This window comes from Dromiciops gliroides, chromosome 4 (genome assembly GCF_019393635.1).
Source record: "Dromiciops gliroides isolate mDroGli1 chromosome 4, mDroGli1.pri, whole genome shotgun sequence".
In the NCBI taxonomy this organism is placed as follows: domain Eukaryota; kingdom Metazoa; phylum Chordata; class Mammalia; order Microbiotheria; family Microbiotheriidae; genus Dromiciops; species Dromiciops gliroides.
The window spans coordinates 455,016,674-455,041,737 of record NC_057864.1 but is presented as its reverse complement, the minus strand read 5'-3'; the positions used below and the strand labels follow the sequence as shown (position 1 = coordinate 455,041,737).

The 25,064-nt window shown below is 41.3% G+C and overlaps 2 protein-coding genes across 2 annotated transcripts; one reads left to right on the top strand and one right to left on the bottom strand.

Moving 5' to 3' along the window:
• Positions 1-8,437: 8,437 nt before the first annotated feature.
• LOC122725549 (C-C motif chemokine 3-like 1) lies at positions 8,438-10,571 on the bottom strand. Its single transcript, XM_043962722.1, has 3 exons — positions 10,483-10,571; positions 9,619-9,733; positions 8,438-8,519 (listed from the first exon to the last, which is right to left on the bottom strand). Exons 1-3 carry the CDS (start codon positions 10,556-10,558, stop codon positions 8,438-8,440), a joined length of 273 nt encoding a protein of 90 aa, XP_043818657.1. The 5' UTR covers positions 10,559-10,571.
• A 12,566-nt stretch (positions 10,572-23,137) lies between these two features.
• Positions 23,138-24,772, top strand: LOC122756008 (C-C motif chemokine 4-like). The gene is made up of 3 exons (XM_044005035.1): positions 23,138-23,210; positions 23,774-23,888; positions 24,685-24,772. Exons 1-3 carry the CDS (start codon positions 23,138-23,140, stop codon positions 24,770-24,772), a joined length of 276 nt encoding a protein of 91 aa, XP_043860970.1.
• The last annotated feature ends 292 nt before the right edge of the window (positions 24,773-25,064 follow it).

Here is a 25,064-nt window from a genome sequence, read left to right as displayed (position 1 = left end):
GGAAAGAAAGAAAGAAAGAAAGAAAGAAAGAAAGAAAGAAAGAAAGAAAGAAAGAAAGAAAGAAAGAAAGAAATGGGGGATTAGGAGACTACATCTGGGGTAAGAGGGAGGAGTGAAGACTTGATAAGAACAATGCTTTAGATGAATGAGATGATGATAATTGTTGGTGGGCATGATCTGGATGAACCTCCAGCAAAGGAGACTGAGGAGAGGTAAGACAGAAAGGAAGAGAAGCAGAGGGAGAAAAGTGATATGAAAACCCAGAGGGAAGAGAGGAAATAAGAGGAGGAGAGGGTGATCAATAAGGCCAAGTACTGTGGAGAGGTCAAGAAGGTTGAGGACTGAGAAAAGGCCATTGGATTTGGCTACCAAGAGGTCATTGGTAACTTGGGGTTGCCTCATCTCTTAAATAATAAATCAATGATAATAATAGTATAATTATTGATAAATTATTATTAATAAAGAATTAAACAGTTAATAATTACATAATGAATGATTATCTATAAAATAATAAAATTATTATTCAATAATATTTATACTCCCTATCTTAGAGGGGTTTTTTGATGATCAAAGGTGGTTCTAGGTTTAATGTAATTTCCCAGCCTTAAGACGCACTATCAGATTTAGCCAGTAAGGGGGCAGCTAGATGGCGCAGTGGGTAGAGCACTGGCCCTGGATTCAGGAGTACCTGAGTTCAAATCCTGCCTCAGACACTTGACACTAGCTGTGTGACCCTGGGCAAGTCACTTAACCCCCATTGCCCCACAAAACAAAACAAAACAAAAAAAGATTTAGCCAGTAAAAAGAGGAGAAGGAGTTGTGATAGTGATGGTGGTGTTCCTAGCTGGGAACTAGATGGGAAGTGGGCATGGTCGGCCATCAGTTCTGGTGAGAGTAGTGGGATTTCTGGCGAGGTTCATAGTTACTCCTACATCACACATAAGGAAGATTGACTTTCAGAAGAGCATTTCTTTCTTCTTTCTGCAGTTCATTATCATTATCTCATTCACCCCATCATCCATCTTATCACATCTTCACTCTCCCTTCTTGCCCCAAATGTAGCCGCCTAACCCCTCTTCCCCACTTTTTTTTTGGTCCTTAGCACTCCTTTTCAGCCTTAGTTCATTCTGACCTTTAGCCTTCCCATTGTATTCTAACAGAATTAAACCATGATATTGCTTTTATGAGACAGATAGGGGATGAAGTGGGTAGAGTGCTAAATCCTAAAGACCAGAGTCCAGATCTTGCCTTAGACACTTACTTACCTATGTTATCCTGGGTAAGTCACTTAACCTCTCTCAGCCTCAGTTTCCTCATCTGAAAAGTAAGGATAATAATAGTACTTACCTCAAAGGATCAAATATGAGGATGAAATGAGATGATATGGGTAAAATGTTTTGCAAACCTAAAAACACTACATAAATGCTATGTATTTTTACCCTCCTTTACATGCCTTTGCTTCTCTGATGCCCCAAATCTATTAGTAAGAGAACTTTACTACCCGCACAAGTCTTTTAAAAGACCAACTTGGTTGATGATTTGCTTCCCTTATGTATCCACATTGCTTTCTCTAAACAATTCTTTCTTTTTCTCCTCTTGGGAATTGCTTTGCTTTGTGTCTTCAGGATTTCTTTCTTCAGAGATTCTCACCCTCTCCTCAGCTGACTTTTCCAGTAGAATTTTATTCACAAGACCCTACCTATCTTTCCTCTGAACCTTTTGAAATTGACTCCCTGCAAATGTGTTGAATTATGTCTGGCTTCCTTCTAGGCTTTCACAAATGACATATGAAGTGGTCACCTCTCCCCAACTCCAACAAATCTCCCATTAATTCTGCTTGGCTGCCAGGTGATTAATTTTTCTAGCTGCACATATCCATGAATCAGAAAAAGCAAAATAAGGGGGGCATTTTATTCCTTCACCTCCTTTTGCTTTTGTGGTGATGGTGGCAGAATGGTAGAAAAGAGAATAGAAGGTTGGAAGAACTCCCATAATTCCTAGTCCATTTATAAGTATTAATTTTAGTGATGATGTCTTTAGTGTGATACCTTTGTTCAGTGACTGCCATAACCATAACCCTATTAGGGTTCTCCATAAAAAAGGAACCAGAAGATACAAGGAAGTTGCCACCAAATTGAAGGATAGATTGTCGACTTCTCCTTAGAATGATCAATAAAAGAGTTAGCATCTTTGGGCACCTAAGAAGAGCATAAAAAACATCCTATCACAGGAGATTTGGTCATCTCGCTTTACAGAGTCCATCATGAACATAAGCAAATAAGCACCTCTTAGTTGTCCAGGGATCGTGGTTATCTTTTGTTGTTGTTGTTTAGTTGTGTCTAACTTTTCATGATCCCATTTAGGGTTTTCTTGGCAAAGATACTGGAATGGCTTACCATTCCTTCTCCAGCTCATTTGACAGAGGAGGAAATGGAGGCAAACAGGGTTAAGTGACTTGCCCAGGGTCACACAGCTAAGAAGTGTCTGAGCCTGGGTTTGAACTCAGATCTTCCTGACTCCAGGCCTGGTGCTCTATCCACAGGGCCACATAATTGTCCCCTTAGTTATCTAGGGATAGGAAACTGGCAGTGATGTTAATAGGTATTATTCTGATAGATTGGCACAGACTTCAGAGCTTTATCAATAATTATTATGCACAGTCTTAAGGGTTCTGGTAAAGCACAGGCCACAAACCTAGAATGTATATTACCCACCCACACACAGCATGACACAATGATGACACAAAGGAAGGAGACCCACTGCTCAATAGGAAATAGATAAGAAGCTTAGGAAATAGGTTACAAGTCTGCCAGAGGTATAATGGGGGACTTCAATTATGCAGACAACTGTTGAAATTCTATGCCAGAAGCAGGACTATTAACTTCTTAACTTGCCTTAATGGTGATTTTTTTTTTTGCAGGGCAATGAAGGTTAAGTGACTTGCCCAGGGTCACACAGCTAGTGTCAAGTGTCTGAGGCCTGACTTGAACTCAGGTCCTCCTGAATCCAGCTTTATCTGCTGTGCCACGTAGCTGCCCTCCTTAATGATGATTTCTTCATTCAAAGGGTGAAGGAATCAACAAGAAGAAATTCTGCATTCCCACTAATGGGGTAGGGTAGGGTGGACCCTGTTTGATGGGGTGGAGATTATGAGAAATTTCAAGGGGCTGGGAAAGGAGGGATCATCACCTTCTAGAATTTGTGATAGAGGAGAGAAAAGATGGACATAGGATCTGCACACTAAATTTTGGGAGAGCAGGTTTCAAAGGGTTAAGGAGAAGGAATGGGTAGGATCCCATAGACTAAAATTCTATTGCATAAGTCAACCTAGGGCTAGGAAACCCTTAAGGAAGAAATTTTGGACACAAAAGGAAACAATTCCAGAGTGTGGGTGGGAGGAAGGAAGGGAGAGGCTGCAGGGAAGAGAAAGGAGTCTGTTTCTTACTTGGAAAAAGGCAGAGTCCTCCTGTTCAGCATTCTGGGACACCAGCATGGGAAGAGAAGACACCAGACAAGTCAAACCATTTCAAATACTTTCAAATGCTGATGAAGTCGAACTTCTTTTTAACAAGTCAAGATAATAAGGTGTAACAATCCTTACAAGTCACCATTTGTACAGCCCCCAATGTCTCTTTGCACACACATTTAGGCACATTTGTGGAAGTCCAATGTCTCAACTGTCATGCAACTAGCTTGTTTTGGAAGGGCAGAGGTGGAGGGAGGGAGAGTTGAGCAAACATTTCATTTTAGGAATTTCCTAGATTGAAGCTGATTTGTAAATAATAAATAGCAGTGGGGTGTCTGGATTCATTAAAACAAACAAAAACAACAGACCGTTTGGGAAAAGTTCTTAGAATATGTTCCCACTATTCATCTTTGCTTTGATTTTAACCTCACCCCACTGCCGCATCTTCATTAGAATGATAATTCTGACGAATACTCGGTCAGGTTTCAGTCCACTGCACTTTCTTGGAGCTCTTCTCCTTTTCTCTGCAACAGGACTTTTTTTTAAAAACGGGGCAATGAAGGTTAAGTGACTTGCCCAAGGTCACAAAGCTAGTAAGTATCATGTGTCTGAGGCCAGATTTGAACTCAAGTACTCCTGAATCCAGGGCCGGTGCTTTATCCACTGTGCCACCTAGCTGCCCCCAACAGGACTTTCCAAGAAAGAAACTCAAGGCTCATGCTCTGTCCTCCAACAAAGCAGGAGCCCCACAGGAAGCTTGATTTCTCTTCTGACCCCTTTCTACCAAATCCTTCATTCGCTTCCATCATCTGAAGTCCTCCGCTCAGCTGTCCCCAGTGGTCCTCACCACCATGGAAACCAACAAGGTTCCATTTAAAGTAACATGCTGGGGCAGCTAGGTGGCACAGTGGATAAAGCACCGGCCCTGGATTCAGGAGGACCTGAGTTCAAATCTGGCCTCAGACACTTAACACTTACTAGCTGTGTGACCCTGGGCAAGTCACTTAACCCCAACCCCAAAAGTCACCAAAACAAAACAAAACCAAAAAAAGTAACATGCCATGTCCCCCTTCAGAGAAGCAAAAAGGCAAGAAGACACTCTTTGTAAACATGGATTTCCCTACCCTTCCCATTCACCCAAGCGGACTTCTGCAAATAGAAGCCTTCATGCCCCGTGTCTAGCTTCTAGGCAAATGCAAGGAGCTCAATGAGGTGACATTGAACTGGATTATTTCATGGCTGGTGTCTTGGTCTCCCGGATGGAATCATTCTTGTCAATGTGAATGACAAGCACTTCCTGTTATGCCCTCCTTTTCTTTCTCCATACTTCCCTTAACACTTAGTGGCCCTAGAGTAGAAATGTGACAAAAAGGTAAAAATGTCCAAAATGTCACTGCTTCCTGAGTGATACTTTTGAATTGAGGCCAATTAGTGAAATGGACAAACTTCTTCCAAATGAAGCCTTGTTTGTCTCTGTAGAATGAGGGAGGAACTACAGAAAAGATGGGAGATGTCCCCAAAGTGGCACAATTTGGGGAATGGATTATCCTAGGATGCCAGAGGGCTCCAAATTTCCCCCCATCATGGACTTGAGGTCATTTCTTCCACAAACTGCTAAAATTTCCTTCTGTGATAAATGACTTTCTATACTTTTGTGGGGGGGGGCAGTGACGGTTAAGTGACTTGCCCAGGGTCACAGGGCTAGTAAGTGTCAAGTGTCTGAAGCCAGATTTGAACTCAGGTCCTCCTGAATCCAGGGCCAGTGCTTTATCCAGTGCACCACCTAGCTGCCTCTACTTTCTATACTTTCTAACAGAAAAATACCTTTTCCAATAAAAAAAAACCCATAACATTTTATAAAGGTCTCAGGAAGCTTAGCTCCTCCATTTCACAGAAGAGTTTGAATGAATCCCCTTTCACCTAAGACAAGAAGGTTATCATAAAGCAACAGTGACGACATGCTTCTTGAGACCTCTCCAAGCTGGACCAGATCCCTTTCATTGCCTCTTCCTCTCCCCACACACTCATCCTCCTACAGAGAGAAGGACCCTGGCATAACCCCAGTGAAACAGATTACCAGCTGGACCATGTGGGTAGGTAGTTTTGCTACTTGTCCTAACTTAAAAGACAGGGAAGAAATGAGAAAACAAGGGTTAACCTTTTTCAAAAGTCATCTGAAGAGACCAGTTTAGGCACACAAGGAATTCACCAGTCAACTTTTTTTTTTGTTTTTAAATACTATTTTATTTTTCCCAATTATATATAAACATAATTTTTACCATTCTTTTTTTTTTGAGGCAATTGGGGTTAAGTGACTTGCCCAGGGTCACACAGCTAGTAAGTGTTACGTGTCTGAGGCCAGATTTGAACTCAGGTCCTCCTGAATCCAGGGCTGGTGCTCTATCTACTGCACCACCTAGCTGCCCCTACCATTAAGTTTTTAAAAATTGAGTTCCAAAATTTCCCCCCCTTTCTCTTTCAACTTCCCCCTTCCTGAGATGATAAGCAATTTGACATAGGTTACACATGTGCAGTCATGCAAAACATATTTTCATATGTTATGTTGTGAAAGAAGACAGACCAAAAAAAAAAACACAAAAAATAAAGTAAAAAACAGCATGCTTTGATCTGTATTCAGATTTTATCAGTTCTTTTTTTGGAGGTGGATGGCATTTTTTGTCATGAGTCCTTTGGAATTGTCTTGGACCATTGCATTGCTGAGAAGAGCTAAGTCATTCACAGTTATTCATTGTACAATATTGCTGTTACTGCGTACAATGTTCTCCTGGTTTTCCTCACTTTACTTTGCATCAGTTCATGAACAACTTAAGATTTTTTAGTAGATCTCTATAGAGGGTAGAAGGAAGATCAGGCACAATCCTGTGAAAATAGCGGCACAGTCTTGTGACAACTGTGTCAGAAGTGCTAAATCTCAGAATGAGCTGGGATTGGTAAGGGAAGTGAAGCAAAACAGAAAGGGGATTGTATTTTTAAGCAAAATTAAAGGAAAGAGGAGTACAAAAGAAATTATAGTACTACTAAAAACAAAACACATGAATAATAACTTATAAAAAAGAAAGGATAGGATTAAAACTTCAGGACAATAAGAATGGCTAGGCCTTTTTTGTTTTGTTTTGTTTTGTTTTGTTTTTGTCAATTCCCTTGTTATTCTTGACTGTTTTTGTTCTTCCGGATAGATTTGTTTTATTTTTTCTTTTTTTGCAGGGCAATGAGGGTTAAGTGACTTGCCCAGGGTCACACAACTAGTTAGTGTCAAATGTCTGAGGCTGGATTTGAACGCAGGTACTCCTGAATCCAGGGCCGATGCTTTATCCACTGTGCCACCTAGCTGCCCCGCCAGCACTCTTTCAACTGCAGGGTACTGGCTCTCCTTGGGAGCTACCCCAGTGCAAAAAAATAGCATTGGCTAGGCAAAGTTTGCTTTTGTGTTATAAAGGAAGATAGGACTGTAACTCCCAGTACTACTGTGGAAAAGTATTGTAACGACTGGAATGACGCCACCTGCTGGAGACTTACTGTAGAAGAGTTCCGCCCATGAAGCGAAGGTCTTTGAGGGCAAGACCAGGAGTCTTTTCTTTGACGTCAGGAAGTGACGCGGGCTAGTGGGAGGAAGAAGGAAGAGCTGGGTGCTCTGACTTGGGCTCTTTCCTGAGGACTCCAGTGGAGAGCAGAGCTAGAAATGTGCTCTCCCTTTAATAGATAGGAATCTAGGCCTTTTCTTCTCTCTTTACCCAATTCTTATTTTCCTTAATAAATGCTTAAAAGCCTAACTCTTGCTAAGGCTTGTAATTTATTGGTGACCACTCATTAGATTTTAGACAGACTAGCTAGAATTTTAGCCTTAACAGTATTAAGTCACTTCCTAGTCACTATTCTTCAAACCCTTCTCTGCTCTGATCACAGGAAGTCCCCAAGCTCTAGTAAAGTTTTCTGACTTTCTTTGAAATTCTTTCATTCATTCAGAAAATGTGATAGAATCATAGGATCATGAATAAAGAGCTTGACAAGACCGCAGAAACTATGTGGTCCAAATAACTACATTTTCAGGTTGTTTTTTTGTTTGTTGGTTGGTTTTTTGTGAGGCAATCAGCGTTAAGTGACTTTCCCAGGGTTACACAGCTAGTGTCAAGTATCTGAGGCTGAATTTGAACTCAGGTCTGGGAGCAGCTAGGTGGTACAGTGGATAAAATACCAGACTTGGATTCAGGAAGACTTGAGTTCAAATACAGCCTCAGACACTTGACACTTACTAGCTGTGTGACTTTAGCAAGTCACTTAACCCTCATTGCCCCGCCAAAAAAAAAAAAAAAGAATAAAAGAAAAAAAGAAATGAAGTCAGGTCTGCCTGACTCCAGGGCTGGTGCTCTGTCCATTGTGCCACCCAGATTCCCCACAATGCCTACATTTTACATAAGAGGAAATAGAGGTGCAGGAAGGGGAAACAATTTGTTCAAGGTCCCATAAGGAAAAAACAAAACAAAAGACAACTTCAGGTTCAGTCCAATGCAGCTTTATTTATTTTTAAAATGTATCTTTATTCTCTTCAAGGGTTTTGGGCAATGAAAACTGTGGCTCATAGCAGCTGTTCAGGAGATCCCAATGGATCAGTCATTTTGTCACCATGTCCCACACACTAGCACCGTGAGATCAGTCACTGGGGCTATGGAGAGGGGTCAGGGAGACGGAGGGAGGGAATGGCACATTCTCCCCACAAACATTTGATAAATAACACAATTTAACACTGGAAATAAGTTATGAACAATAAATATGATAAAGTCATTTAAATTAAAGGCAGGAGACATTGCAGAGGACAGCCAGAGACTTGAGTGAAGACCAGCTTGACTCAGGTGCTGCCACTGGGGGTAGTTGAGACACTTTCCTGGCTCTGGTTCCTTGTTCCTCAATCCAACATGAACTAGAACTCTTTCTCCTAAGCTTCCAGGCTTCCCTTCACTTCAACTCTTCCACATACTTCTGGACCCATGGCTCCCTAGGGTCGGCACATAATTGATACATCTTTTTGGTGATGAATCTGTGGTACAAGGAGGAAAATGAATAAAAACTGAGAAATTCAACTTCGGGGGAAAGAAGAGGACAACTCTACCAGGTCTGGCTTTCATTGTCCCTCTGACACTAGAGGTGGCTCAGAGCTGATCTCCCTTTATGGGGTGGTGGGGCAGGGAGGGTCATCCATATGTCCCTAGGATCCCAATCCCTCTCTCAATCTGTGTCTCTTCTTTGGGGCAGTGGTTCCCAGGATATAATTTGGGGAAGCCCTAGAAGTCCCTAAGACCCTTTCAAAACTATTGATGTTAACTCTAAGACGTTAAATTTTTTTAGTACGATAAAAACAGATCAATATAGCCCACATGAACAACAGCTTTTGGGGCCCCTGATTTTTTTTTTTTTTTTTTTGGTGAGGCAGTGTTAAGTGACTTGCCCAGGGTCACTCAGCTAGTAAATGTCAAGTGTCTGAGGCCGGATTTGAACTCAGGTCCTCCTGAATCCAGGGCTGGTGCTCTATCCACTATGCCACCTGGCTGCCCCCCCTTTTACATTCTTAAAAATTATCGGGGTGGGGGGCAGCTAGGTGATGCACCAGCTCTGGAGTAAGGAGGATCTGAGTTCAAATCCAGCCTCAGACACTTACTAGCTGGGTGACCCTGGGCAAGTCACTTAACCCTGACTGCCTCCTGCCTCCCATTCCCCCCCCCTCAAATAATAATGTAAAGGGGGTGAGATCCAAAGGTTGGAGCAGCATCACTCTAGGGGCTTTGGTTTCTCATTGTTTTCCTTTTCCCTCCCCCTCATTCTCTAATGAGAATAGCTCTAAACTGTTCCTTTATATGCACCAGCCCAGGTTTGAAGTCACAGATTCCTTTTTTTCATTTTCTGTCTTTCCCTTATGCTTAGCTAGAGCACCAGCCCCAACACCTCCAAATTATGGGGCAAATGGGAACCTTCTTCTGGGAGACCTGGTTGACTTTCTCCAAATTTATTTTAGCAAGAGCTATAAACTATTTTTCTTCATGCTCAGTCGCAAGGGATTTTTTTCTTCCTTCCCAGTCCTCCACACCACATAACCCTTGCCTCTCTTCTCCAAATATATGGTCATTGGCATCTCTACTCACATGATGGCTGGCTTGGAGCATTGGCTACTGGTCTCATAATAATCTACCACAATTGCTTGAGGGACCTTCCGGGTGGTGTAGGAGAAGCAGCAAGCAGTGGGAATGTCAGACCCAACTGTAAGGAAAGAGACTTTGTGAGGTCTATGTCATTCTTTAGTTGAAGAAGTGGGGACAGGATGACTCAACACAGCTGGGCTTGGAGCATGTAGAAAGAGCCACAGGATACTTGGGGAAGACATATGGGACATCATTTCTTCCCCTCAAATATCCCTTCCTCTTTCTTGTAGGTGGTATCCTGGCATAGTGAACAGAGATCTCTGGACTTGGAGTTAGGAAAACTGAGCCTTTGAATTCTGCCTCAGAAACTGGGCAAGTCACTTAACCATTTTGAGTCTCAGTTTCCTAATCTCTAAAATGGGTATGAAAGCAACAGCACCTCCCTCACAGGGTTGTGGTGAGGATCAAAGCCCGTGTCTGAGGAAGTGAGTAGGAAATACCCCATTTTGGAGACAGAAGCATATTGAGGAATGGCCCACACCATTTTGAAACCGTGGGTGCATTTCATGCTCTACTTTCATTGAAGAATCTCAGAAAACAAGTCACAGGTGCTGTGCTCTGGTCCCTGCCTCCTCAAAATCAACTCTCCTCCCAGTTAGAAAGAGGAGAATGGTTTAAAAAAACAAAATTTGGGGCAGCTAGGTGGCACAGTGGATAAAGCACTGGCCCTGGATTCAGGAGTACCTGAGTTCAAATCTGGCCTCAGACACTTGACACTTACTAGCTGTGTGGCCTTGGGCAAGTCACTTAACCCTCATTGCCCCGCAAAAAAAAAAAAAAAAAAAGGAAAAAGGAAAACAGACTGACCTGTTAATGAAGAGACCTCATGGCAGAAGGCAATGGTCATGATGAGGATAGAGAGGACAGCCACAGAGCTTTTCATGATGTTGGTGGAAGGCAGCACTTCCAGGAATGTGATAAAAACCCTTCTGCTGGGAGAGACTTCTGAGTTGTGAGTTCCCTGGCTCCCTCTGTCACCCACTCTGTGCCCAGCTTCTTTTTATAGGGGATGCTGGAGCTTAAGGAAGATTGGAACATAGAAATTTTGTTAGTAAGGTTGATGTCATGATGCACTTGCACAACCAAAGTGGCCACGTGGCCCCAGAATATCCAAGAATAGGCATGAGCTCAGCTACGTTGTTCTGAAGTCTCAAAAGGAGTGGGGCAATGGGGAAGTAGTTGTAGGGGGAGGAGGGTAGAAGGGAGAAATTAGCTTCTTTAACAAGTTAGAGGCTGTCACTACTAATAGTTCCTCCTCGTGAGAGCAAATCTATGTGTGGGTTACCCAGTTAGTTTCCCTTCCAAGGAGATGAAACTTTTGATGTCCCATATGATGGTTTCAACCACAGACAAGGGGCTACCCCAGAGTCTTGTGATTAAATAAGCAACATTAATTTCAGAGAGAGACAGAGAGACAGAAAGACAGAGACAGATAACTGCATTAGGGAAAGTCAAGAAGATTGGGAGTAGAGGGGGTGAGGGAAAGGGAAATGGGAAAAGTTATATCAAGGTTTTGATCATTCATTAGAATAAGGGTAGGGAACATATTTATGATTTCACTGCTGTAAGGAATTCCCAAGTGAGGAAACTCCCTCTACTAGGGAGTCTTAGAGAATTGTTAAGTGACTTGCCCAGGATCACAGCCAGGATGTGGGTGAGACAAGACTTGAACTCAGGTATACCTGGCTTTGAGTCCTGTTCTAGCATATCTTGCTTCCTTATAAAACAAAACAAAACAAAACAAAACAAAATAAAATAAAATAAATGATAGCTCTGAGTACTTGAATTTGCCCAGTTCAAGCAACTGCAGATATGCTCAGACATTCAACCTTAACAACCTTACATGCTGACTAGTTACATTGTTATTCAATCATTCATTGTTCAATGAACATTTGTGTCGATCTCGTTCTAGGGAGCCTGAACTAGGGTGGTATCAGTTTAAGTGGAAAGAAGAGGATGGAGATGAGAGATATTTTTAAGGTAGAATCAACAGGACTTGGCAATTGATTGGACATCAGAGAGCAGACTCAGAGATGAGTCTGAGGGCATTTACCTTACACTTATTAGATTGGTGGCAATAACAAAAGATAAAAATGGTAAATGTTGGAAGGACCCTAGAACAACAGGTACACAGATGCATTATTGATGGAGCTGTGAATTTATCCAAATTGTTCTGCATACAATTTAAAATTATACTAAAAGTCCCAGTAAAGTGATGTTAACTCAGCACCAAGGTCAAAGGCAGAGCCGAAGTCCCCAAATATACAAAAGTACTTATAGCAGTATTTTTGTTGTAGAAGCAAAGGAACTGGAAGGAAATTTGTAAAAGATTAAGTAAAGTGTGACATGTGGATGCAATAAATTTTATTATGCTATAATAAGAAATGACCCATATGAGTTCAGAAAAGCACAGAAAGACTTCTATCAATTTATGTATGGTGAAGTAAGTAGAACCGGGAAAAGAACGCACATTGTGACTACAATAATGTAAAGACAAACATCATTGAGACATTCATGAACTTTGATCAAAGTAGCGATGTATCACGATTTCAAAAGATTAATGGTAAAGCATTCTGTCTACCTTTCAACAGAAAAGTGTTAGACTAGAGGTGAGACTTACTTTTTTTGGACTCATTCAATGTGTGATTTGTTTTTCTTGATTGCATTTCTTTGTTACATTTCTTTGTTCATTGAGTAAGGGGAGTCATTTGGAAGTTACATTGATATAAAAAAAATCATAGAACTTTTTGTTTTAAAGATGATTCTGAATTAGAAGGTGGTGTCAACAACAGAAAAAGGGAAGTTAAAAGAAAGGTGACACGTTCACAGTTTAACATGCTGCACTTGAGGTGCCAACAGGACATCCAGGTGGTCAGGGATGTCATGAGAGATTCAGAGTGAATATGGAGATTCGAGAGTCAACTGAATAAAGGAAATAATTAAATTTATAAGAGTAGATGAGCTCACCAAGAGAAAGAATGTAAAGAAAGAGGGCCTTGGGCTAAGCAGAGGGTGAAAAACTTGGAAAGGAAACCAAGGGTGGTCAGACAGGCAGGAGAACCAGAATTGAACAGTGAGTAGTCAAGGGAGCAGCCAGGAAACTACAGAAAGAGAGTAAGGGTTGAGGCCAAAAGATTTAGCAATTAAAAAAATCTCACTGTCAACCCATACAAAACAAAACCAAAAAACCCCAACTTCAATGCACTGGTGGAGTTGGAGGATAGATTGTAATGCATTTAGTGATTAATCAGTTAGAAAATGTAGAGTTTAGCAATGAAAGAAAGGAAACATATAGGATAATAGCTTGAGGGGAATGGCAAAGCCTAGGGAAGATCTTGTTTAGGAAACAGGAGACCTCACTCTGGCAAAAACTGTTGGAAAAACAGGACAGTCTGGCAGAAATTGGGTTTAGAACATCTCATACCATATGCCAAGATAACTGCACATGGATACCTGACCCAGATATATAAGGTCATATCATTAAAAAATTGATGAGAAAGGAAGAAATTGATGTTGGAATTTTTGGAGAGGGGAAGAATCCATCACTAAACAAATGATTGAGATAAAATGGAAAATGTTGCCTAAATAAAATTTAAAAGGTTGTGTTCAAACAAATGTAGTTAAAATTAGAAGAGAAACTGGTAATTAGGAGGTAAAACAAAAGAAAACACCAAACCTCACAGCAGATTTCTCTGATAAAATTCTCATATCCAAGATATATAAGGAACTAATTGAAATTTATGTAACTAAGAGCTATCTGTTCCCCAGAAAATAAATGGTCAAAGGAAGGCAAGAGGCAATTTTCAAAGGCAGTTATCAACAACCGTATGAGAAAAAGTATCAACCATTATATGAAAAAAATAGAGAAATGCAAATTAAGCAGCTTTGAGGTTCCACCTCTCATGCATCAGACTGGCAAAGATGACACAACAGGAAAATTACAGATGTTAGAGGGGGTATAGGAAAACAGACACACTAGTATAATATTGGTGGACTTGTGAATTGGTCCAGCCATTCTGGAAAGCAATTTGGAACTATGGTCAAAGGGTTAATAAAATGTTCACACTCTTTGAGCCATATATGCCATTGCAAGTCTCATAGCTGAAAGATAGCAAAGAAAGAGAAAGAGGATCAAAGTTTACAAAAATATTTATTGCAACTCTTTTTATAGTAGCAAAAAATGGGAAATATTTTTCTTCCCAAGAGGAGTTATCCCTCTATTGGGGAATGGCTAAACAAATTATGGTATATGAATGTAATGGAATATTATTATGTTTTGACATAATAATAGAGAAATAATAAAGAAATGACAAAATGGACAGTTTCAGAGGAACCTGGAAAGACTTCTATGAAGAGCAAAATGAGCAGAACCAGAACAGTTTATACAGTGACAACGATAGAAAGAAAAACAACTTTGAAAGACTTTTGAAGTCTGGTCAATGCAAATGATAAACCCTAAGTCTAGAAGCCTGGAAGAGTCATTCTCACCTCCTTTCAGAGAGGTGATAAACTTAAAATGTAGAAAGACATACATTTTGACTGTTGGCTAAAATAATGGCCAATTGTTTTGTAAGACTATGTGTATTGATGATGAAGATTTTATTTTGTGGGGCTTTTTTGGAGTTCAAGTAGAGGGCATCAGGAAGGATAAATTATAAAAGTATACACAAATGAAAATAGACATTTATCTTAAAAAATAAAAAGAAAGAGGAAACCAAAGCAACTTTTGTAGGCAGCAGCAGGGAAGGATCCAATGAATAGGAAGAAATTAAAGATGGAGGGATGGGGTGGAGAGAGGATTGTGGTTAGATATGTACAGAGAGGAACTTAATTCTAATTCAAGCATTATGGTCTTCTTCCCAGTAATAGTCATTTCAATGAAATGGTTCAGTCTCTCTCTTTGCTGAAAATATTATATCCTGAGGAATCCCCTCCATTTCTCTTCCTTCTCCATAGTCCGAGTCCACGCTGAAACGCACAGTCAAACATCAGAGTAGAACCTGAGGGCTCCTCAGCTTGACTGGAAGTGTTGAGTCACCAATTACCCCTTCCTGACTCACTTTTCAGGACCCCTCCCCCCCCATCACTCATGCTTCAGATTCTGAATGAATTGAGGAAGACAAGAAAAAAGGAAATGGAAATGCTGCATCATCATTCAGATAAAGTTGGGGTGGGGAATCACTGTGGCCTGTGGGAAGAGGGTTTAGGGGATCTAAAAGGAAGCCTAGAAGGATTTAATCACTAAATCCTTTGGCCTTTCAATCAGTCCTCATTCCCTTTGACCTTTGTATAGCTTTTCACATTGTTGATTCCCCCCCCACACACACATTCACTGCCTCCTTTGGTTCTTTAGCATTGCTCTTCCCTGCCTCTCAGACCCCTCCTTTCTTCGGTCTCCTTTGCTGAATCTTCATATTCTTCTTCCTCCCGAGGCTCTTTTTCTGGACTCCACACTCTTCCCTTTTTACATTCTTTATACCTTGGCATTTATCAGATCCAACTCCTTCATTTTACAGAGAAGGAAACTGAGGCCCAGAAAGAATAAGTGATTTACTTAAGGCCATGCAGGCATTAAGTAGCAGAGTCAGGAAACACCAGTGGCCTGACTGAGCCCCAACCTTATTTGAGAAACATCACTGCACCCTAAGACTGATGTAACCCTCACCTTTGTCTGGTAAAAGGACCTCCTACCCAAAGTCTACCAGAAGAGCAAATGATAAAATGCTTCCTAATGATATGGGGGGAAATGGGGTACGGGTTGGGGTAGGGGATGGGGTTCTTAGGAATTCCTCTTTATGTTTTTTTTTTCTTTTTGGTGAGGCAATTGGGGTTAAGTGACTTGCCCAGGGTCACACAGCTAGTAAGTGTTAAGTGTCTGAGGCCAGATTTGAACTCAGGTCCTCCTGACTCCAGGGCCGGTGCTTTATCTACTGTGCCACCTAGCTGCCCCAGGAATTCCTCTTTAAAGAATTATACCCTCTTGCACACAAAAGTAGTTAGAATAAGGTGATAGTTTATTTAGGAGCAAGGGTGGGGGGAGAGAAACCATGAAAGAAATCCTTGGACTTTTCATGGGGAGATTGGCATAAAACACCTGGCTCAGAGGTACCAAATCTCCTCGAACAGGAGACTGGAAGGTACTTTTATAGAGGACTGATGGGGTTGGACCATCTGCCCGTGAAAAGTTCCTTTAGTGAGGGAGGACCCTCCCCCACTGGTGGTAGCTGGGGGAATTGGGTGAGGGGTGGCTACAGACCTCTCTTCAGGACACAAAGGCTGCAGCCACACCCAAATTTATCTCCCCAGGGTAAGGGAGACCAGAATGAAGGGTAGGAATCCGAAACTAGCTCAGTCTGATTTGGTTCAGCTTATCTCTCTAGGTTTTATCTGTCCTCTGGTTTAGTTTCTCAAGGAGAAGGTTCCTTGATGTGTCCCAGAGAACTTCTGGGGTTCTCTGCACCCCAGGACACTAAGAGCCAGCACACCTAACCCAACCCAAGAGGTCAGATTCTTTCAGTCCAATTCTATTCGACAAACATCATGTGCTTATAAGGTGCTAGGTCGTTCACTAAGAACTGGAGATACAACAAAAGATTCCCTGCCTTGAAGAATTTACGTTCTTCTAGGGATCACACATGTATAGTGGAAGAGGGCTGGATCTGAAATGAGAATACATGGGTTTGCTACCTCTCAAGTCAATTTCCCCCCTCTGAGCTTCAGTTTCCTCAAGGGGGATTGGTTTTGAAGGTCCTTTCCCGTGCTTGGTCCTGTAGGTTAGACTCCCAGTCTGGTGTTCTTTTTCTTCTTCAAATCCATGCTCTTTGATCTTGGGCAAATCCATTCTCTCTTCCATACCTCAGTTTTTCCTAGATTTAAAATGGGGATAGCAAGCTCTAGAATAGACATCTAGGCATGGAAAATGGAAAAGACTTGGAGGAAAGGGAAATGATTATCTTAGAACTTTAGTTTTATTATGGTTCATTCGGAGGCAATGACAACAGCAAGAGCAGCAGCAACAGCTGATATTTACAAAATGCTCTAAGGTTTGCAGAGAACTTACATGACTTAAATGATCTCATTTAAGCTTCGCGACCCATTGAGGGAGTTACCATGGCTTATTATCATTCCCATTTAACAGAAGTGGAACTTTAGGTACAGAGATGTTAAGTGATTTGCATAGAAATAGCCAGCTAGTATAAGTGTCAGGATTTGAATGCCAAACTTTCCATCTCCAAGTCTAGACCTCTAACCACTATATCACATGACATCTGCTTGAAGGGCAAAGGGCAGAAAATCCACCAGATCTGGCCAGCTTTGCTATTTGAATGTCTGCCCGAAACTCAAGGGCAAAACCAGAAGTCCTCTCTTACTTCCTGGTGCTGAATGGGAATCCTAGTTGGTTTCCTCCTCCCTTTTTCTGCATGGGTCAGGAGAATATATTGAGAGCCTCTTTCCTTCCGTCTCCTTCCTCTCCCAGAGTCAGGCAGAACCAAAGTTACCTCCAGTCCAGATCTGACCAAGATGCCTTTGTAGGTTTGCCTTAGCATTTTACTTTTAGTTCCCTGTCTTTTCGAGGGCACTGTCGGTGTGGCTTCAGTCTGTATTGTGTCTCCCCCTCCTTCCCTGATCTTTGGGGGGAGGGGAGAAAGGGAAAGAAGGAGGGGAAGAGAGAAAAGAAAGGGAGAGAGAGAGAGAGAGAGAGAGAGAGAGAAAGACAGAGACAGACAGAGAGACAGAGTGAGAGAGGAAACAGACAGAGACAGAGAGATTTTGATTTTTGGCAGAGGGAAGGAGGGAGCTATGCCCTAGCTATAGAGAAGCACCACAATCCAAGACAATAAAAGGAAAAGGCAGGACTCTGTAAATGAAACCACTGACCTTAAGGGAATGGATTTCAAACATATATAGCAATGTCTTCATCATACCCTCTTGTATGAAAATTAAATTGACACGCCCCATCCCCTTTACACTTTTTAAAAATTCTCTTTTTTATTATAAACAACACAATCAACAAACATAAACGTTTAATTATGTTAAAAAACAGAAAAGAAGATGGCATATGAAACTGAATTTCTGCTCTAATTTACTTTTAAAAATGTATATTCAATTTAGGGGCAGCTAGGTGGTGCAGTGGATAGAGCACCGGCCCTGGATTCAGGAGGACCTGAGTTCAAATCCAACCTCAGACACTTAACACTTACTAGCTGTGTGACCCTGAGCAAGTCACTTAACCCCAATTGCCTCATCAAAAAAATGTATATTAAATTTAATTTTCATACTTTTCATTTCCCCTTCTGAACTTTCTTTAGCTCTTTCATTTTTCCTTCTTTTATTTTAGCCTCACTCTATACACCAGCTCTCATTCCTTCACCAAAAGAAGTCCTCCTTTGTAACCAAAGGTATGGTTTAGCAAAAGAAACACAGTGACAGTGTCTAAAAATATGACTCTTCTTACTCCTCTAGTCCATCACCTCTCTGCCTAACTATGGGTAGTGTGCTTCATCATCAATACACTAATGGCATGATTGGTCATTGCATTGATCAGCATTCTTGAGTTTTTCAAGATTATTTTTCCTCTACATTATTATAACCATTGTGTGGATTTTTTCCCCTTCTTCCTTCTGTTGACTTGACTTTGAAGCAGAAGCAATTGAACACAACAACCTAATATTCAATAAACCCAAGGAGACCAACAACTGGGATGAGGACTCATTCAATAAAAGCTTCTGGGAAAACTGGAGAACAGTCTGACGTGGATTGGGTTTAAATGAACATCTCAAATCATAGACCATACTAATAATAGCTAGCATTTAAGTAGTGCCTTAAAGTTTGAAAAACACTTTATAGGGGGCAGCTAGGTGGCACAGTGGATAAAGGATGGCCCTGGATTCAGGAGGACCTGAGTTCAAATCTGGCCTCAGACACTTAACACTTACTAGCTGTGTGACCCTGGGCAAATCACTTACCCGCCATTGCCCTGCAAAAAAAAAAAAAAAGAAAAAAAAAAAGAAAAGCACTTTATAATATGTCATTTGACCATTACAACAACCATGGGAAGCAGGTGTTATTATCATCCTCATTTTACAGATGAAGAAACTGAAGAAAAATCAAGTAACTTGCCCGAGATCACTCAGCTAATTATTTTCTGAGGCAAAATTTGAACTCCGATTTTCCTGACTCCAAGTCTAATGTTCTATCCACCAAACCACCTAAATACTTCAAACTTTAAATAAATGCATAGATGTAACAAGAAAGGTCATATCATAAACAAATTTAAGGAAAAGTGAAGGAAATATTTTTCACAAATGTAAATATGGGAAAATACTTAAACAAGAGGTAGAGATTACTACAAGGAATGACATGGACAGTATTGGTCACAAAATCAAAGGTTTTGCACAAACAAAATTGATGTAGTTAGCATTAGGAGGGAAACCGTTAATTGGGAGGGAATGAATATTTGCTTTAAATTTCTCTGACAAAGGTCTGATATCCAAGATCTATAGGGAATTGGTTCAAATGATTCAAGAGCCATTCCCTAATAGATAAGTGGTCAAAGGATATAACAGACAGTTCAGAAAAAGAAGAAAAATAAGCCATCAACAACCATGTGGAAAATATTGTCTAATCACTAAAGAGAAAGCAACAACTCCTACCTCAAATTGACAAAGATGACAAAAAGGGTAAATGACAACTGTTGGAGGGAGGGATGTGAGAGGAAAGACAAACTAATACCCTGCTGTTGAAACTGTGAATTCATTTAGCCATTATGGAAAGCAACCTCAAATAAACTATGTATACCCTTTTCCCCAGCCATACCACTGCAACATATCTATCCCAAAGATATCAAAGAAAGAAGGAAAGGACAAATATTGACCAAAAATCTTTATCACATCTTTTTTGTTGAAGCAAAGGACTAGAAATGAAGGAGTATCCATCAATTGAGAAATGGCTATAAACAAATTTTGGTACACATATGTCATGAGAGTTTATTGAGCAGTAAGAAAAAAAATAAAAGCAATAATTTCAGAAAAAACCTGGAAAGATGTGTGAATGAATGGATACAGAATCAGAATCAGAACAATATATAGAATGGGTAAACATTGCGAAGGAAAGCAACTGTCAAAGAATAAGACTATGATTAATGCGATGACCATTTGGTGACTCTAGAAGCCTGAGGATCATCGTGTTTCTCAAATCTTGGCAGAGAGGTGATGTAGGTTCAGAAAAAGACACACATTTTGAGACACATCCAAAGTGTGGTTTTGTTTAACTGTACTTATTCATTGTAAGGGAGGACTTTTCTGTGGGGGAAGGGGTGAAGAGAGGGTAATGGAAGGGAGTGGGAAGTAGTGTCACTGATACTTTTAAAAAATATACAGAGATTTAGAGATATAGACAAACAAGGCAATTTTGAAACTGCTGTGTTAAATTTAACATCCTCCTTAAAAAAAACCCTAAGCAATGTGTAATAGAGATTTGTAGTTTTGTGAATTTCAACGCAGTTTCACAATCTTCTATTTCTATTCATTGTTTGCAGAAGTGCTCATGTTTGTTCATATTTGTTGAGTTCATAATAACAACAAAACAAGAATTTAAACAGATACCAGATGCATTTGCTCCATTCACTGAATCAACATTTCAGTGGGGGAGTTAGGTGGGTAAGTGTGGGGAGATCCTTTTACTTTTGTAATTTAAATGAACTCCCTATTATGGAGGATGTTAGAGAGAGGGGAAGTACAGCCTGAGAAAGAGAATATGACCAGTCTTGAGATGCAGTTGCGTAGACAAAGACTTCTACAGAATCCTTCAGATTTTGAAGAATTAGAGTCAGTCAAATCAAATTGTCATCAAGCATTTATTAAAACACCTACTATGTGCCAGGCACTGTGCTAAGTCTTGTGAATACAAAGAAAGGCAAAAATATTATTTGCCCTCAAGGAGCTTAGAGTCTAATGGGGGAGATAACATGCAAACAACTATATACAAACAACATATATAAGGGCAACTAGGAAAAGCTTCTTGCAGAAGGGAGGATTTGAGGTAAGACTTAAAGAAGCTAGGAAAGTGAGGAGGCAGAGACAAGGCAGGAAAGCATTCCAACCATGGAAGACAGCTAAAGAAAATGAATGGAGCTGGGAAATGGAATGTCATGTGTGAAAGGTAGCAAGAAGGCCAGTGTCATTGGAGTATGTGGAGAAGTCAAATGGTAGACTATCAATGGAGGAAGGTTAAGCTGAATGGAAGATTTAACTTTGATCCTGGAGGTAATGGGGAGCCAGCGCAGTTTACTGAGTAGGGCAGTGATCAGAGTTGTACTTTAGGAAGATCACTTTGGCAGCTGAGTAAAAAAAGGAACGATGGTGGAGAGAGACCTAAGGCAGAAGGAAACCATTGAGTAGACTTTTGAAATAACCCAAGTGTGAGGTGATGTGGGCCTGCACCAGGGTGGCATATCATAGGAAAAAATGAAACAATGGCTATGAAGGTTCCTACTGGGAAGCTCCATCTGCAAATAGATCAGAAGTGTCCTTAGATGTATGGGCCATGTACACAAGGCAGCCAGAATAGAGGTCCAGAGTCCAAAGACAGGAGCCTTAAAGGAACCTTGTGATGGTGGAGTTGGGCATAGGGAACATAGGTAAAACCATTCCAACTGGACAAGGAGATGGAGATCACATTGGCCTGATAATACAAACCTCACCAATAGGCAGCAACAGGAAAGGAAGAGCTATCTTCTGTACAACCACAAAAAAGGTGGCCAAATATAACTTAGATGTACTTATAAGGAAGTGCAGAAATTGAGGTGTACAGCACCAGGATTAGAAAAAGGAAATGAGCTAAGGAAGGGCTCACCTTACATTCTGAAAATAGTATGTATGACTTTGGTATTGATTCCTTAGAGGTCTATTCCCTTTTTATTTTTTTTAAAGATAAGCACTTATTTTCTCAACTTTCTAGTGTTTCTAAATAATAAGTGGTATTATTAATGATACCAATAATATAAGTGGTATTTCTAATAATAAATGGTAATTATTAATAATAATAAATGCCATTTAAGTTAAAGTTTGCAAAGCTCTTAAAAATATTCTTGCATTGAGCCTCAAAACTACCCTGTGATGTGCAGAATACAAATCTATCACCATTAAAAGGCAAATCCCTTGAGGATAGGAATTGCATGTATGTTTTTTCTTCCTATCATCAAAGACTAGCATGCCTGTCATGTTTTTTTTGGTTCTGTTCCCAATCTGTGATTTCATTCACAAGAACACTCCTCCCAGAACAAATCAGCAACTGGTTGAAAACTCATAGAACTAGAGATTGGCCTGGAAAGAGCATGAGCTTTAGGGTCACATAGAAAGTAATTTTCAGAGATCAGACTGGAATCCAAGCTTTCCCACCTCAAGTATCAGTTTTTCAACGAATGAAATCGACATAATAATCTCAATCCTACCTACCTTAAAGATACGATGAGTCTCAAAAACACTTAAACAGACTCTATCCTTAAGGAGTTTACCTTTTTTATTTTTGTGGGGCAATGGGGGGTTAAGTGACTTGCCCAGGGTCACACAGCTAGTAAGTATCAAGTGTCTGAGGCCGGATTTGAATTCAGGTCCTCCTGACTCCAGGGCCGGTGCTTTATCCACTGCGCCACCTAGCTGCCCCTGGAGTTTACCTTTTAATGGGGCTGGATCTGTATTCTGCACATCATAGGGTGGTTGTGACTCAAATGCAACAATATCTAAGAGCTTTGCAAACTTTAACCTAAGTGTCATTTATTATCATTAATCGTAGATATCAAGATCCTTTGGAATCTTGAGATTCAAGTAGAAAGATGTGCAATCAAGCCGACCTAGGACCAGACCCGGGATCTGCCTCTTGGTACCTGTGAGACCTTGAAAGAGTCACTTAACCTCTATAGGTCATAGTTTCCTTATTTGTAATGAAAAGGGGTTGGGTTAGATGATCACACAGGGCCGTTCCACCTCTAAATCTACAATCCTAAAATAGAGGCAGTTATGGTATCAAAGCATTAGTAATGTTACATGAAATACCCCTTCAAATCAGTCATCAACACAACTCTCCTTCCTATTTTGTTTTGAATGCGTTTTGTTTCTGTGCTGCTATTTCAAGTTCACCACTTCCCCCTTACTTAGCACCCTTGTCACCCTGCCACATACATTTCTCCTCTCTTTATCTTCCCCCATCTTCATTTCTCCCATGATGAAACTGTACTGCAACACAGCCCTTGACACCAGCCTTACATTTCCTGGGCTGACTTTTTCAGTTCCCAACTCTCACCATGACATCAAATCTACCTTGGAATTTCCATTCCTTTTCTGTTCTTCCAGTTACTTCCAGAATCCCCTATAAAAAGAGCGTTCAAGCACGAGACAGAGACACAGACCTCCAGAGTCTCTTAGCTTGTGCTCTGCTCCTCCAGCCCCTCTCTCCTCTTAGGATCATGAAGGTCTCTGGGGCTGCCCTCTCCATCCTCCTGCTCATAGCCTTCAGCTCCCTGGCCTCTTCAGCACCGAGTAAGTGAGCTTTCTGCTGCCCTCTGTGGCTGTGCCAGGCTCTGGTCATAAGGTGGCCAGAGCTCTGACAGGGGCTAAGGTGATCTGGTGAGGGTGTGGAGGGGGAGGACTGGAAGGGAGGGACAGAAGCAGGTAGATTGGACTTGGAAGCATCAGCACACCCTTGACAGTGGATGCCGGTTAACATATAAGTTCAAAGGAGAACGAGGGCAGAAAGGGTACTAGACTGGGTTCTAGTCCAACAAGGCTCTAGTTCTGGCTTGGCCACAAAATATCCTTGTGGCAAGTGGTTTTCTTGATGAGAGGCAGGAGTTGGATGGGCTGAACTCTGACATCCCCTGCAGCTCTAACTTTTCATGTTTTCTCCATGGGAACAGCAGGTCTGACTCTCCATACACAGTGAGAATCATACCTGGCATACAAAGAACCAGAGTAAGGGAGATAAGAGACATGACACCCACACTATGTCTGATGGAAACCATTCTCATGGGACATACTCAGCAGCTAAGGAATGTATGGTACGAACATATGACCCTAATTCTAAGCTTCCGTTTTCTCTACAGTGGGCTCTGACCCTCCCACCTCCTGCTGCTTCTCCTATGTCAATCAAAAGATTCCCAGAAACCGTGTGACGGATTATTATGAGACCAGCAGTCTTTGCTCCCAACCAGCTGTGGTGTAAGTATTTACTTACTCACTGTCTCTAGGGAATATAGGGAGAGAGGATGGAAAGAGGAAACGGGGTCTTTTGGCAGCTTGGTTGAATGGATAGATCAACAGAGATCAAACCTGGCTATAAAGGAGTATAGTAGTCCCAGGCCAAAGTTTGCTCCCCAGGGAGCACTGAGGGACAGTGTTAATCTGAGGCAGTAGGAGTTTAAGATTAGGAAGGAGGCTTCCAAAGAGACTCCTTACTGGAGAGATCACTAGAAAAGGAGGGCAGCTAAGTAGCCCAGTAGAAAGAGCACTGGCCCTGAAGTTCGGAGGACCTGAGTTCAAATCTCACCTCAGACACTTAGCTGTGTGACCCTGGGCAAGTCAAGTCACTTAACCTCAATTGCCTTAAACATCTGGGGCCATCTTTAGTCATGCTGATATATCTCTATCATCTCTCTCTCTCTCTCTTGCCACTGGGCCCAGATGGTTCTGAAGGAGAGAGTGAGGTTGGTGACCTTGCACCACAGCCCTCCCTCCCTCCCTTAAATCCAGTTCACTGCAAGTCATGACATCACCCTGATATCATGGTCCTCTTTGAGAAGGAAGGACAAATAACAAACAAAACTAGAAAGGGAATGATTGACTCAAAAGGGCCAGGGGAAAGGTGCAATCCCACCCCTTAAACCCTTCCAGAAATCTGCAGGAAGTTGTCAGTGTTGTGTGTGTTTGTGTGTGTGTGGGGGAACATGAAGAACTACACTTCATCTCCAGGTGAAAAACTCATTGGTCTCTCATCTCCCCTCCTTTTACTTCACAGGTTCCTGACCAAAAAGGGCCGTCAGGTGTGTGCCAACCCCAGTGACGACTGGGTTCAGACTTACGTGGATGACCTGGAGCTAAACTGAGAAACTCAGGGGCTTTGGACAATGAATCCTAAGAAAACTGATACAAACCAAAAAGCTCTGCAGTTGGGTGACCTCTCCCGGGACTGAAGCTTTTTTGAGACCTACTTTTCTATTATAATTAATTTTTGCCAGTGAGATTTAACTTATTATGTAATTTATTTGGTGGCAGCTTTGGGTATTTATTGTATTATTTGTACTTCTGGAGGGCACCTGTCCCCCATGGGGACCCCTACAAGCAGCTCAACCTCTACTCTTTTGAGTGCTGAGGCCTTCTGCTGATTTCTATGAACCT

Excerpts from the sequence above, each read along its gene's own strand:
- LOC122725549 (XM_043962722.1), bottom strand. The coding sequence starts at position 10,558 with ATGAAAAGCTCTGTGGCTGTCCTCTCTATCCTCATCATGACCATTGCC. Across the intron at positions 9,734-10,482 it reads TGAGGTCTCTTCATTAACAG|TTGGGTCTGACATTCCCACT; the intron begins GTCAGTCTGTTT and ends CTTTCCTTACAG. Across the intron at positions 8,520-9,618 it reads TGCTCCAAGCCAGCCATCAT|ATTCATCACCAAAAAGATGT; the intron begins GTGAGTAGAGAT and ends CTTGTACCACAG.
- LOC122756008 (XM_044005035.1), top strand. The coding sequence starts at position 23,138 with ATGAAGGTCTCTGGGGCTGCCCTCTCCATCCTCCTGCTCATAGCCTTC. Across the intron at positions 23,211-23,773 it reads CCTGGCCTCTTCAGCACCGA|TGGGCTCTGACCCTCCCACC; the intron begins GTAAGTGAGCTT and ends TTTTCTCTACAG. Across the intron at positions 23,889-24,684 it reads TGCTCCCAACCAGCTGTGGT|GTTCCTGACCAAAAAGGGCC; the intron begins GTAAGTATTTAC and ends TTTACTTCACAG.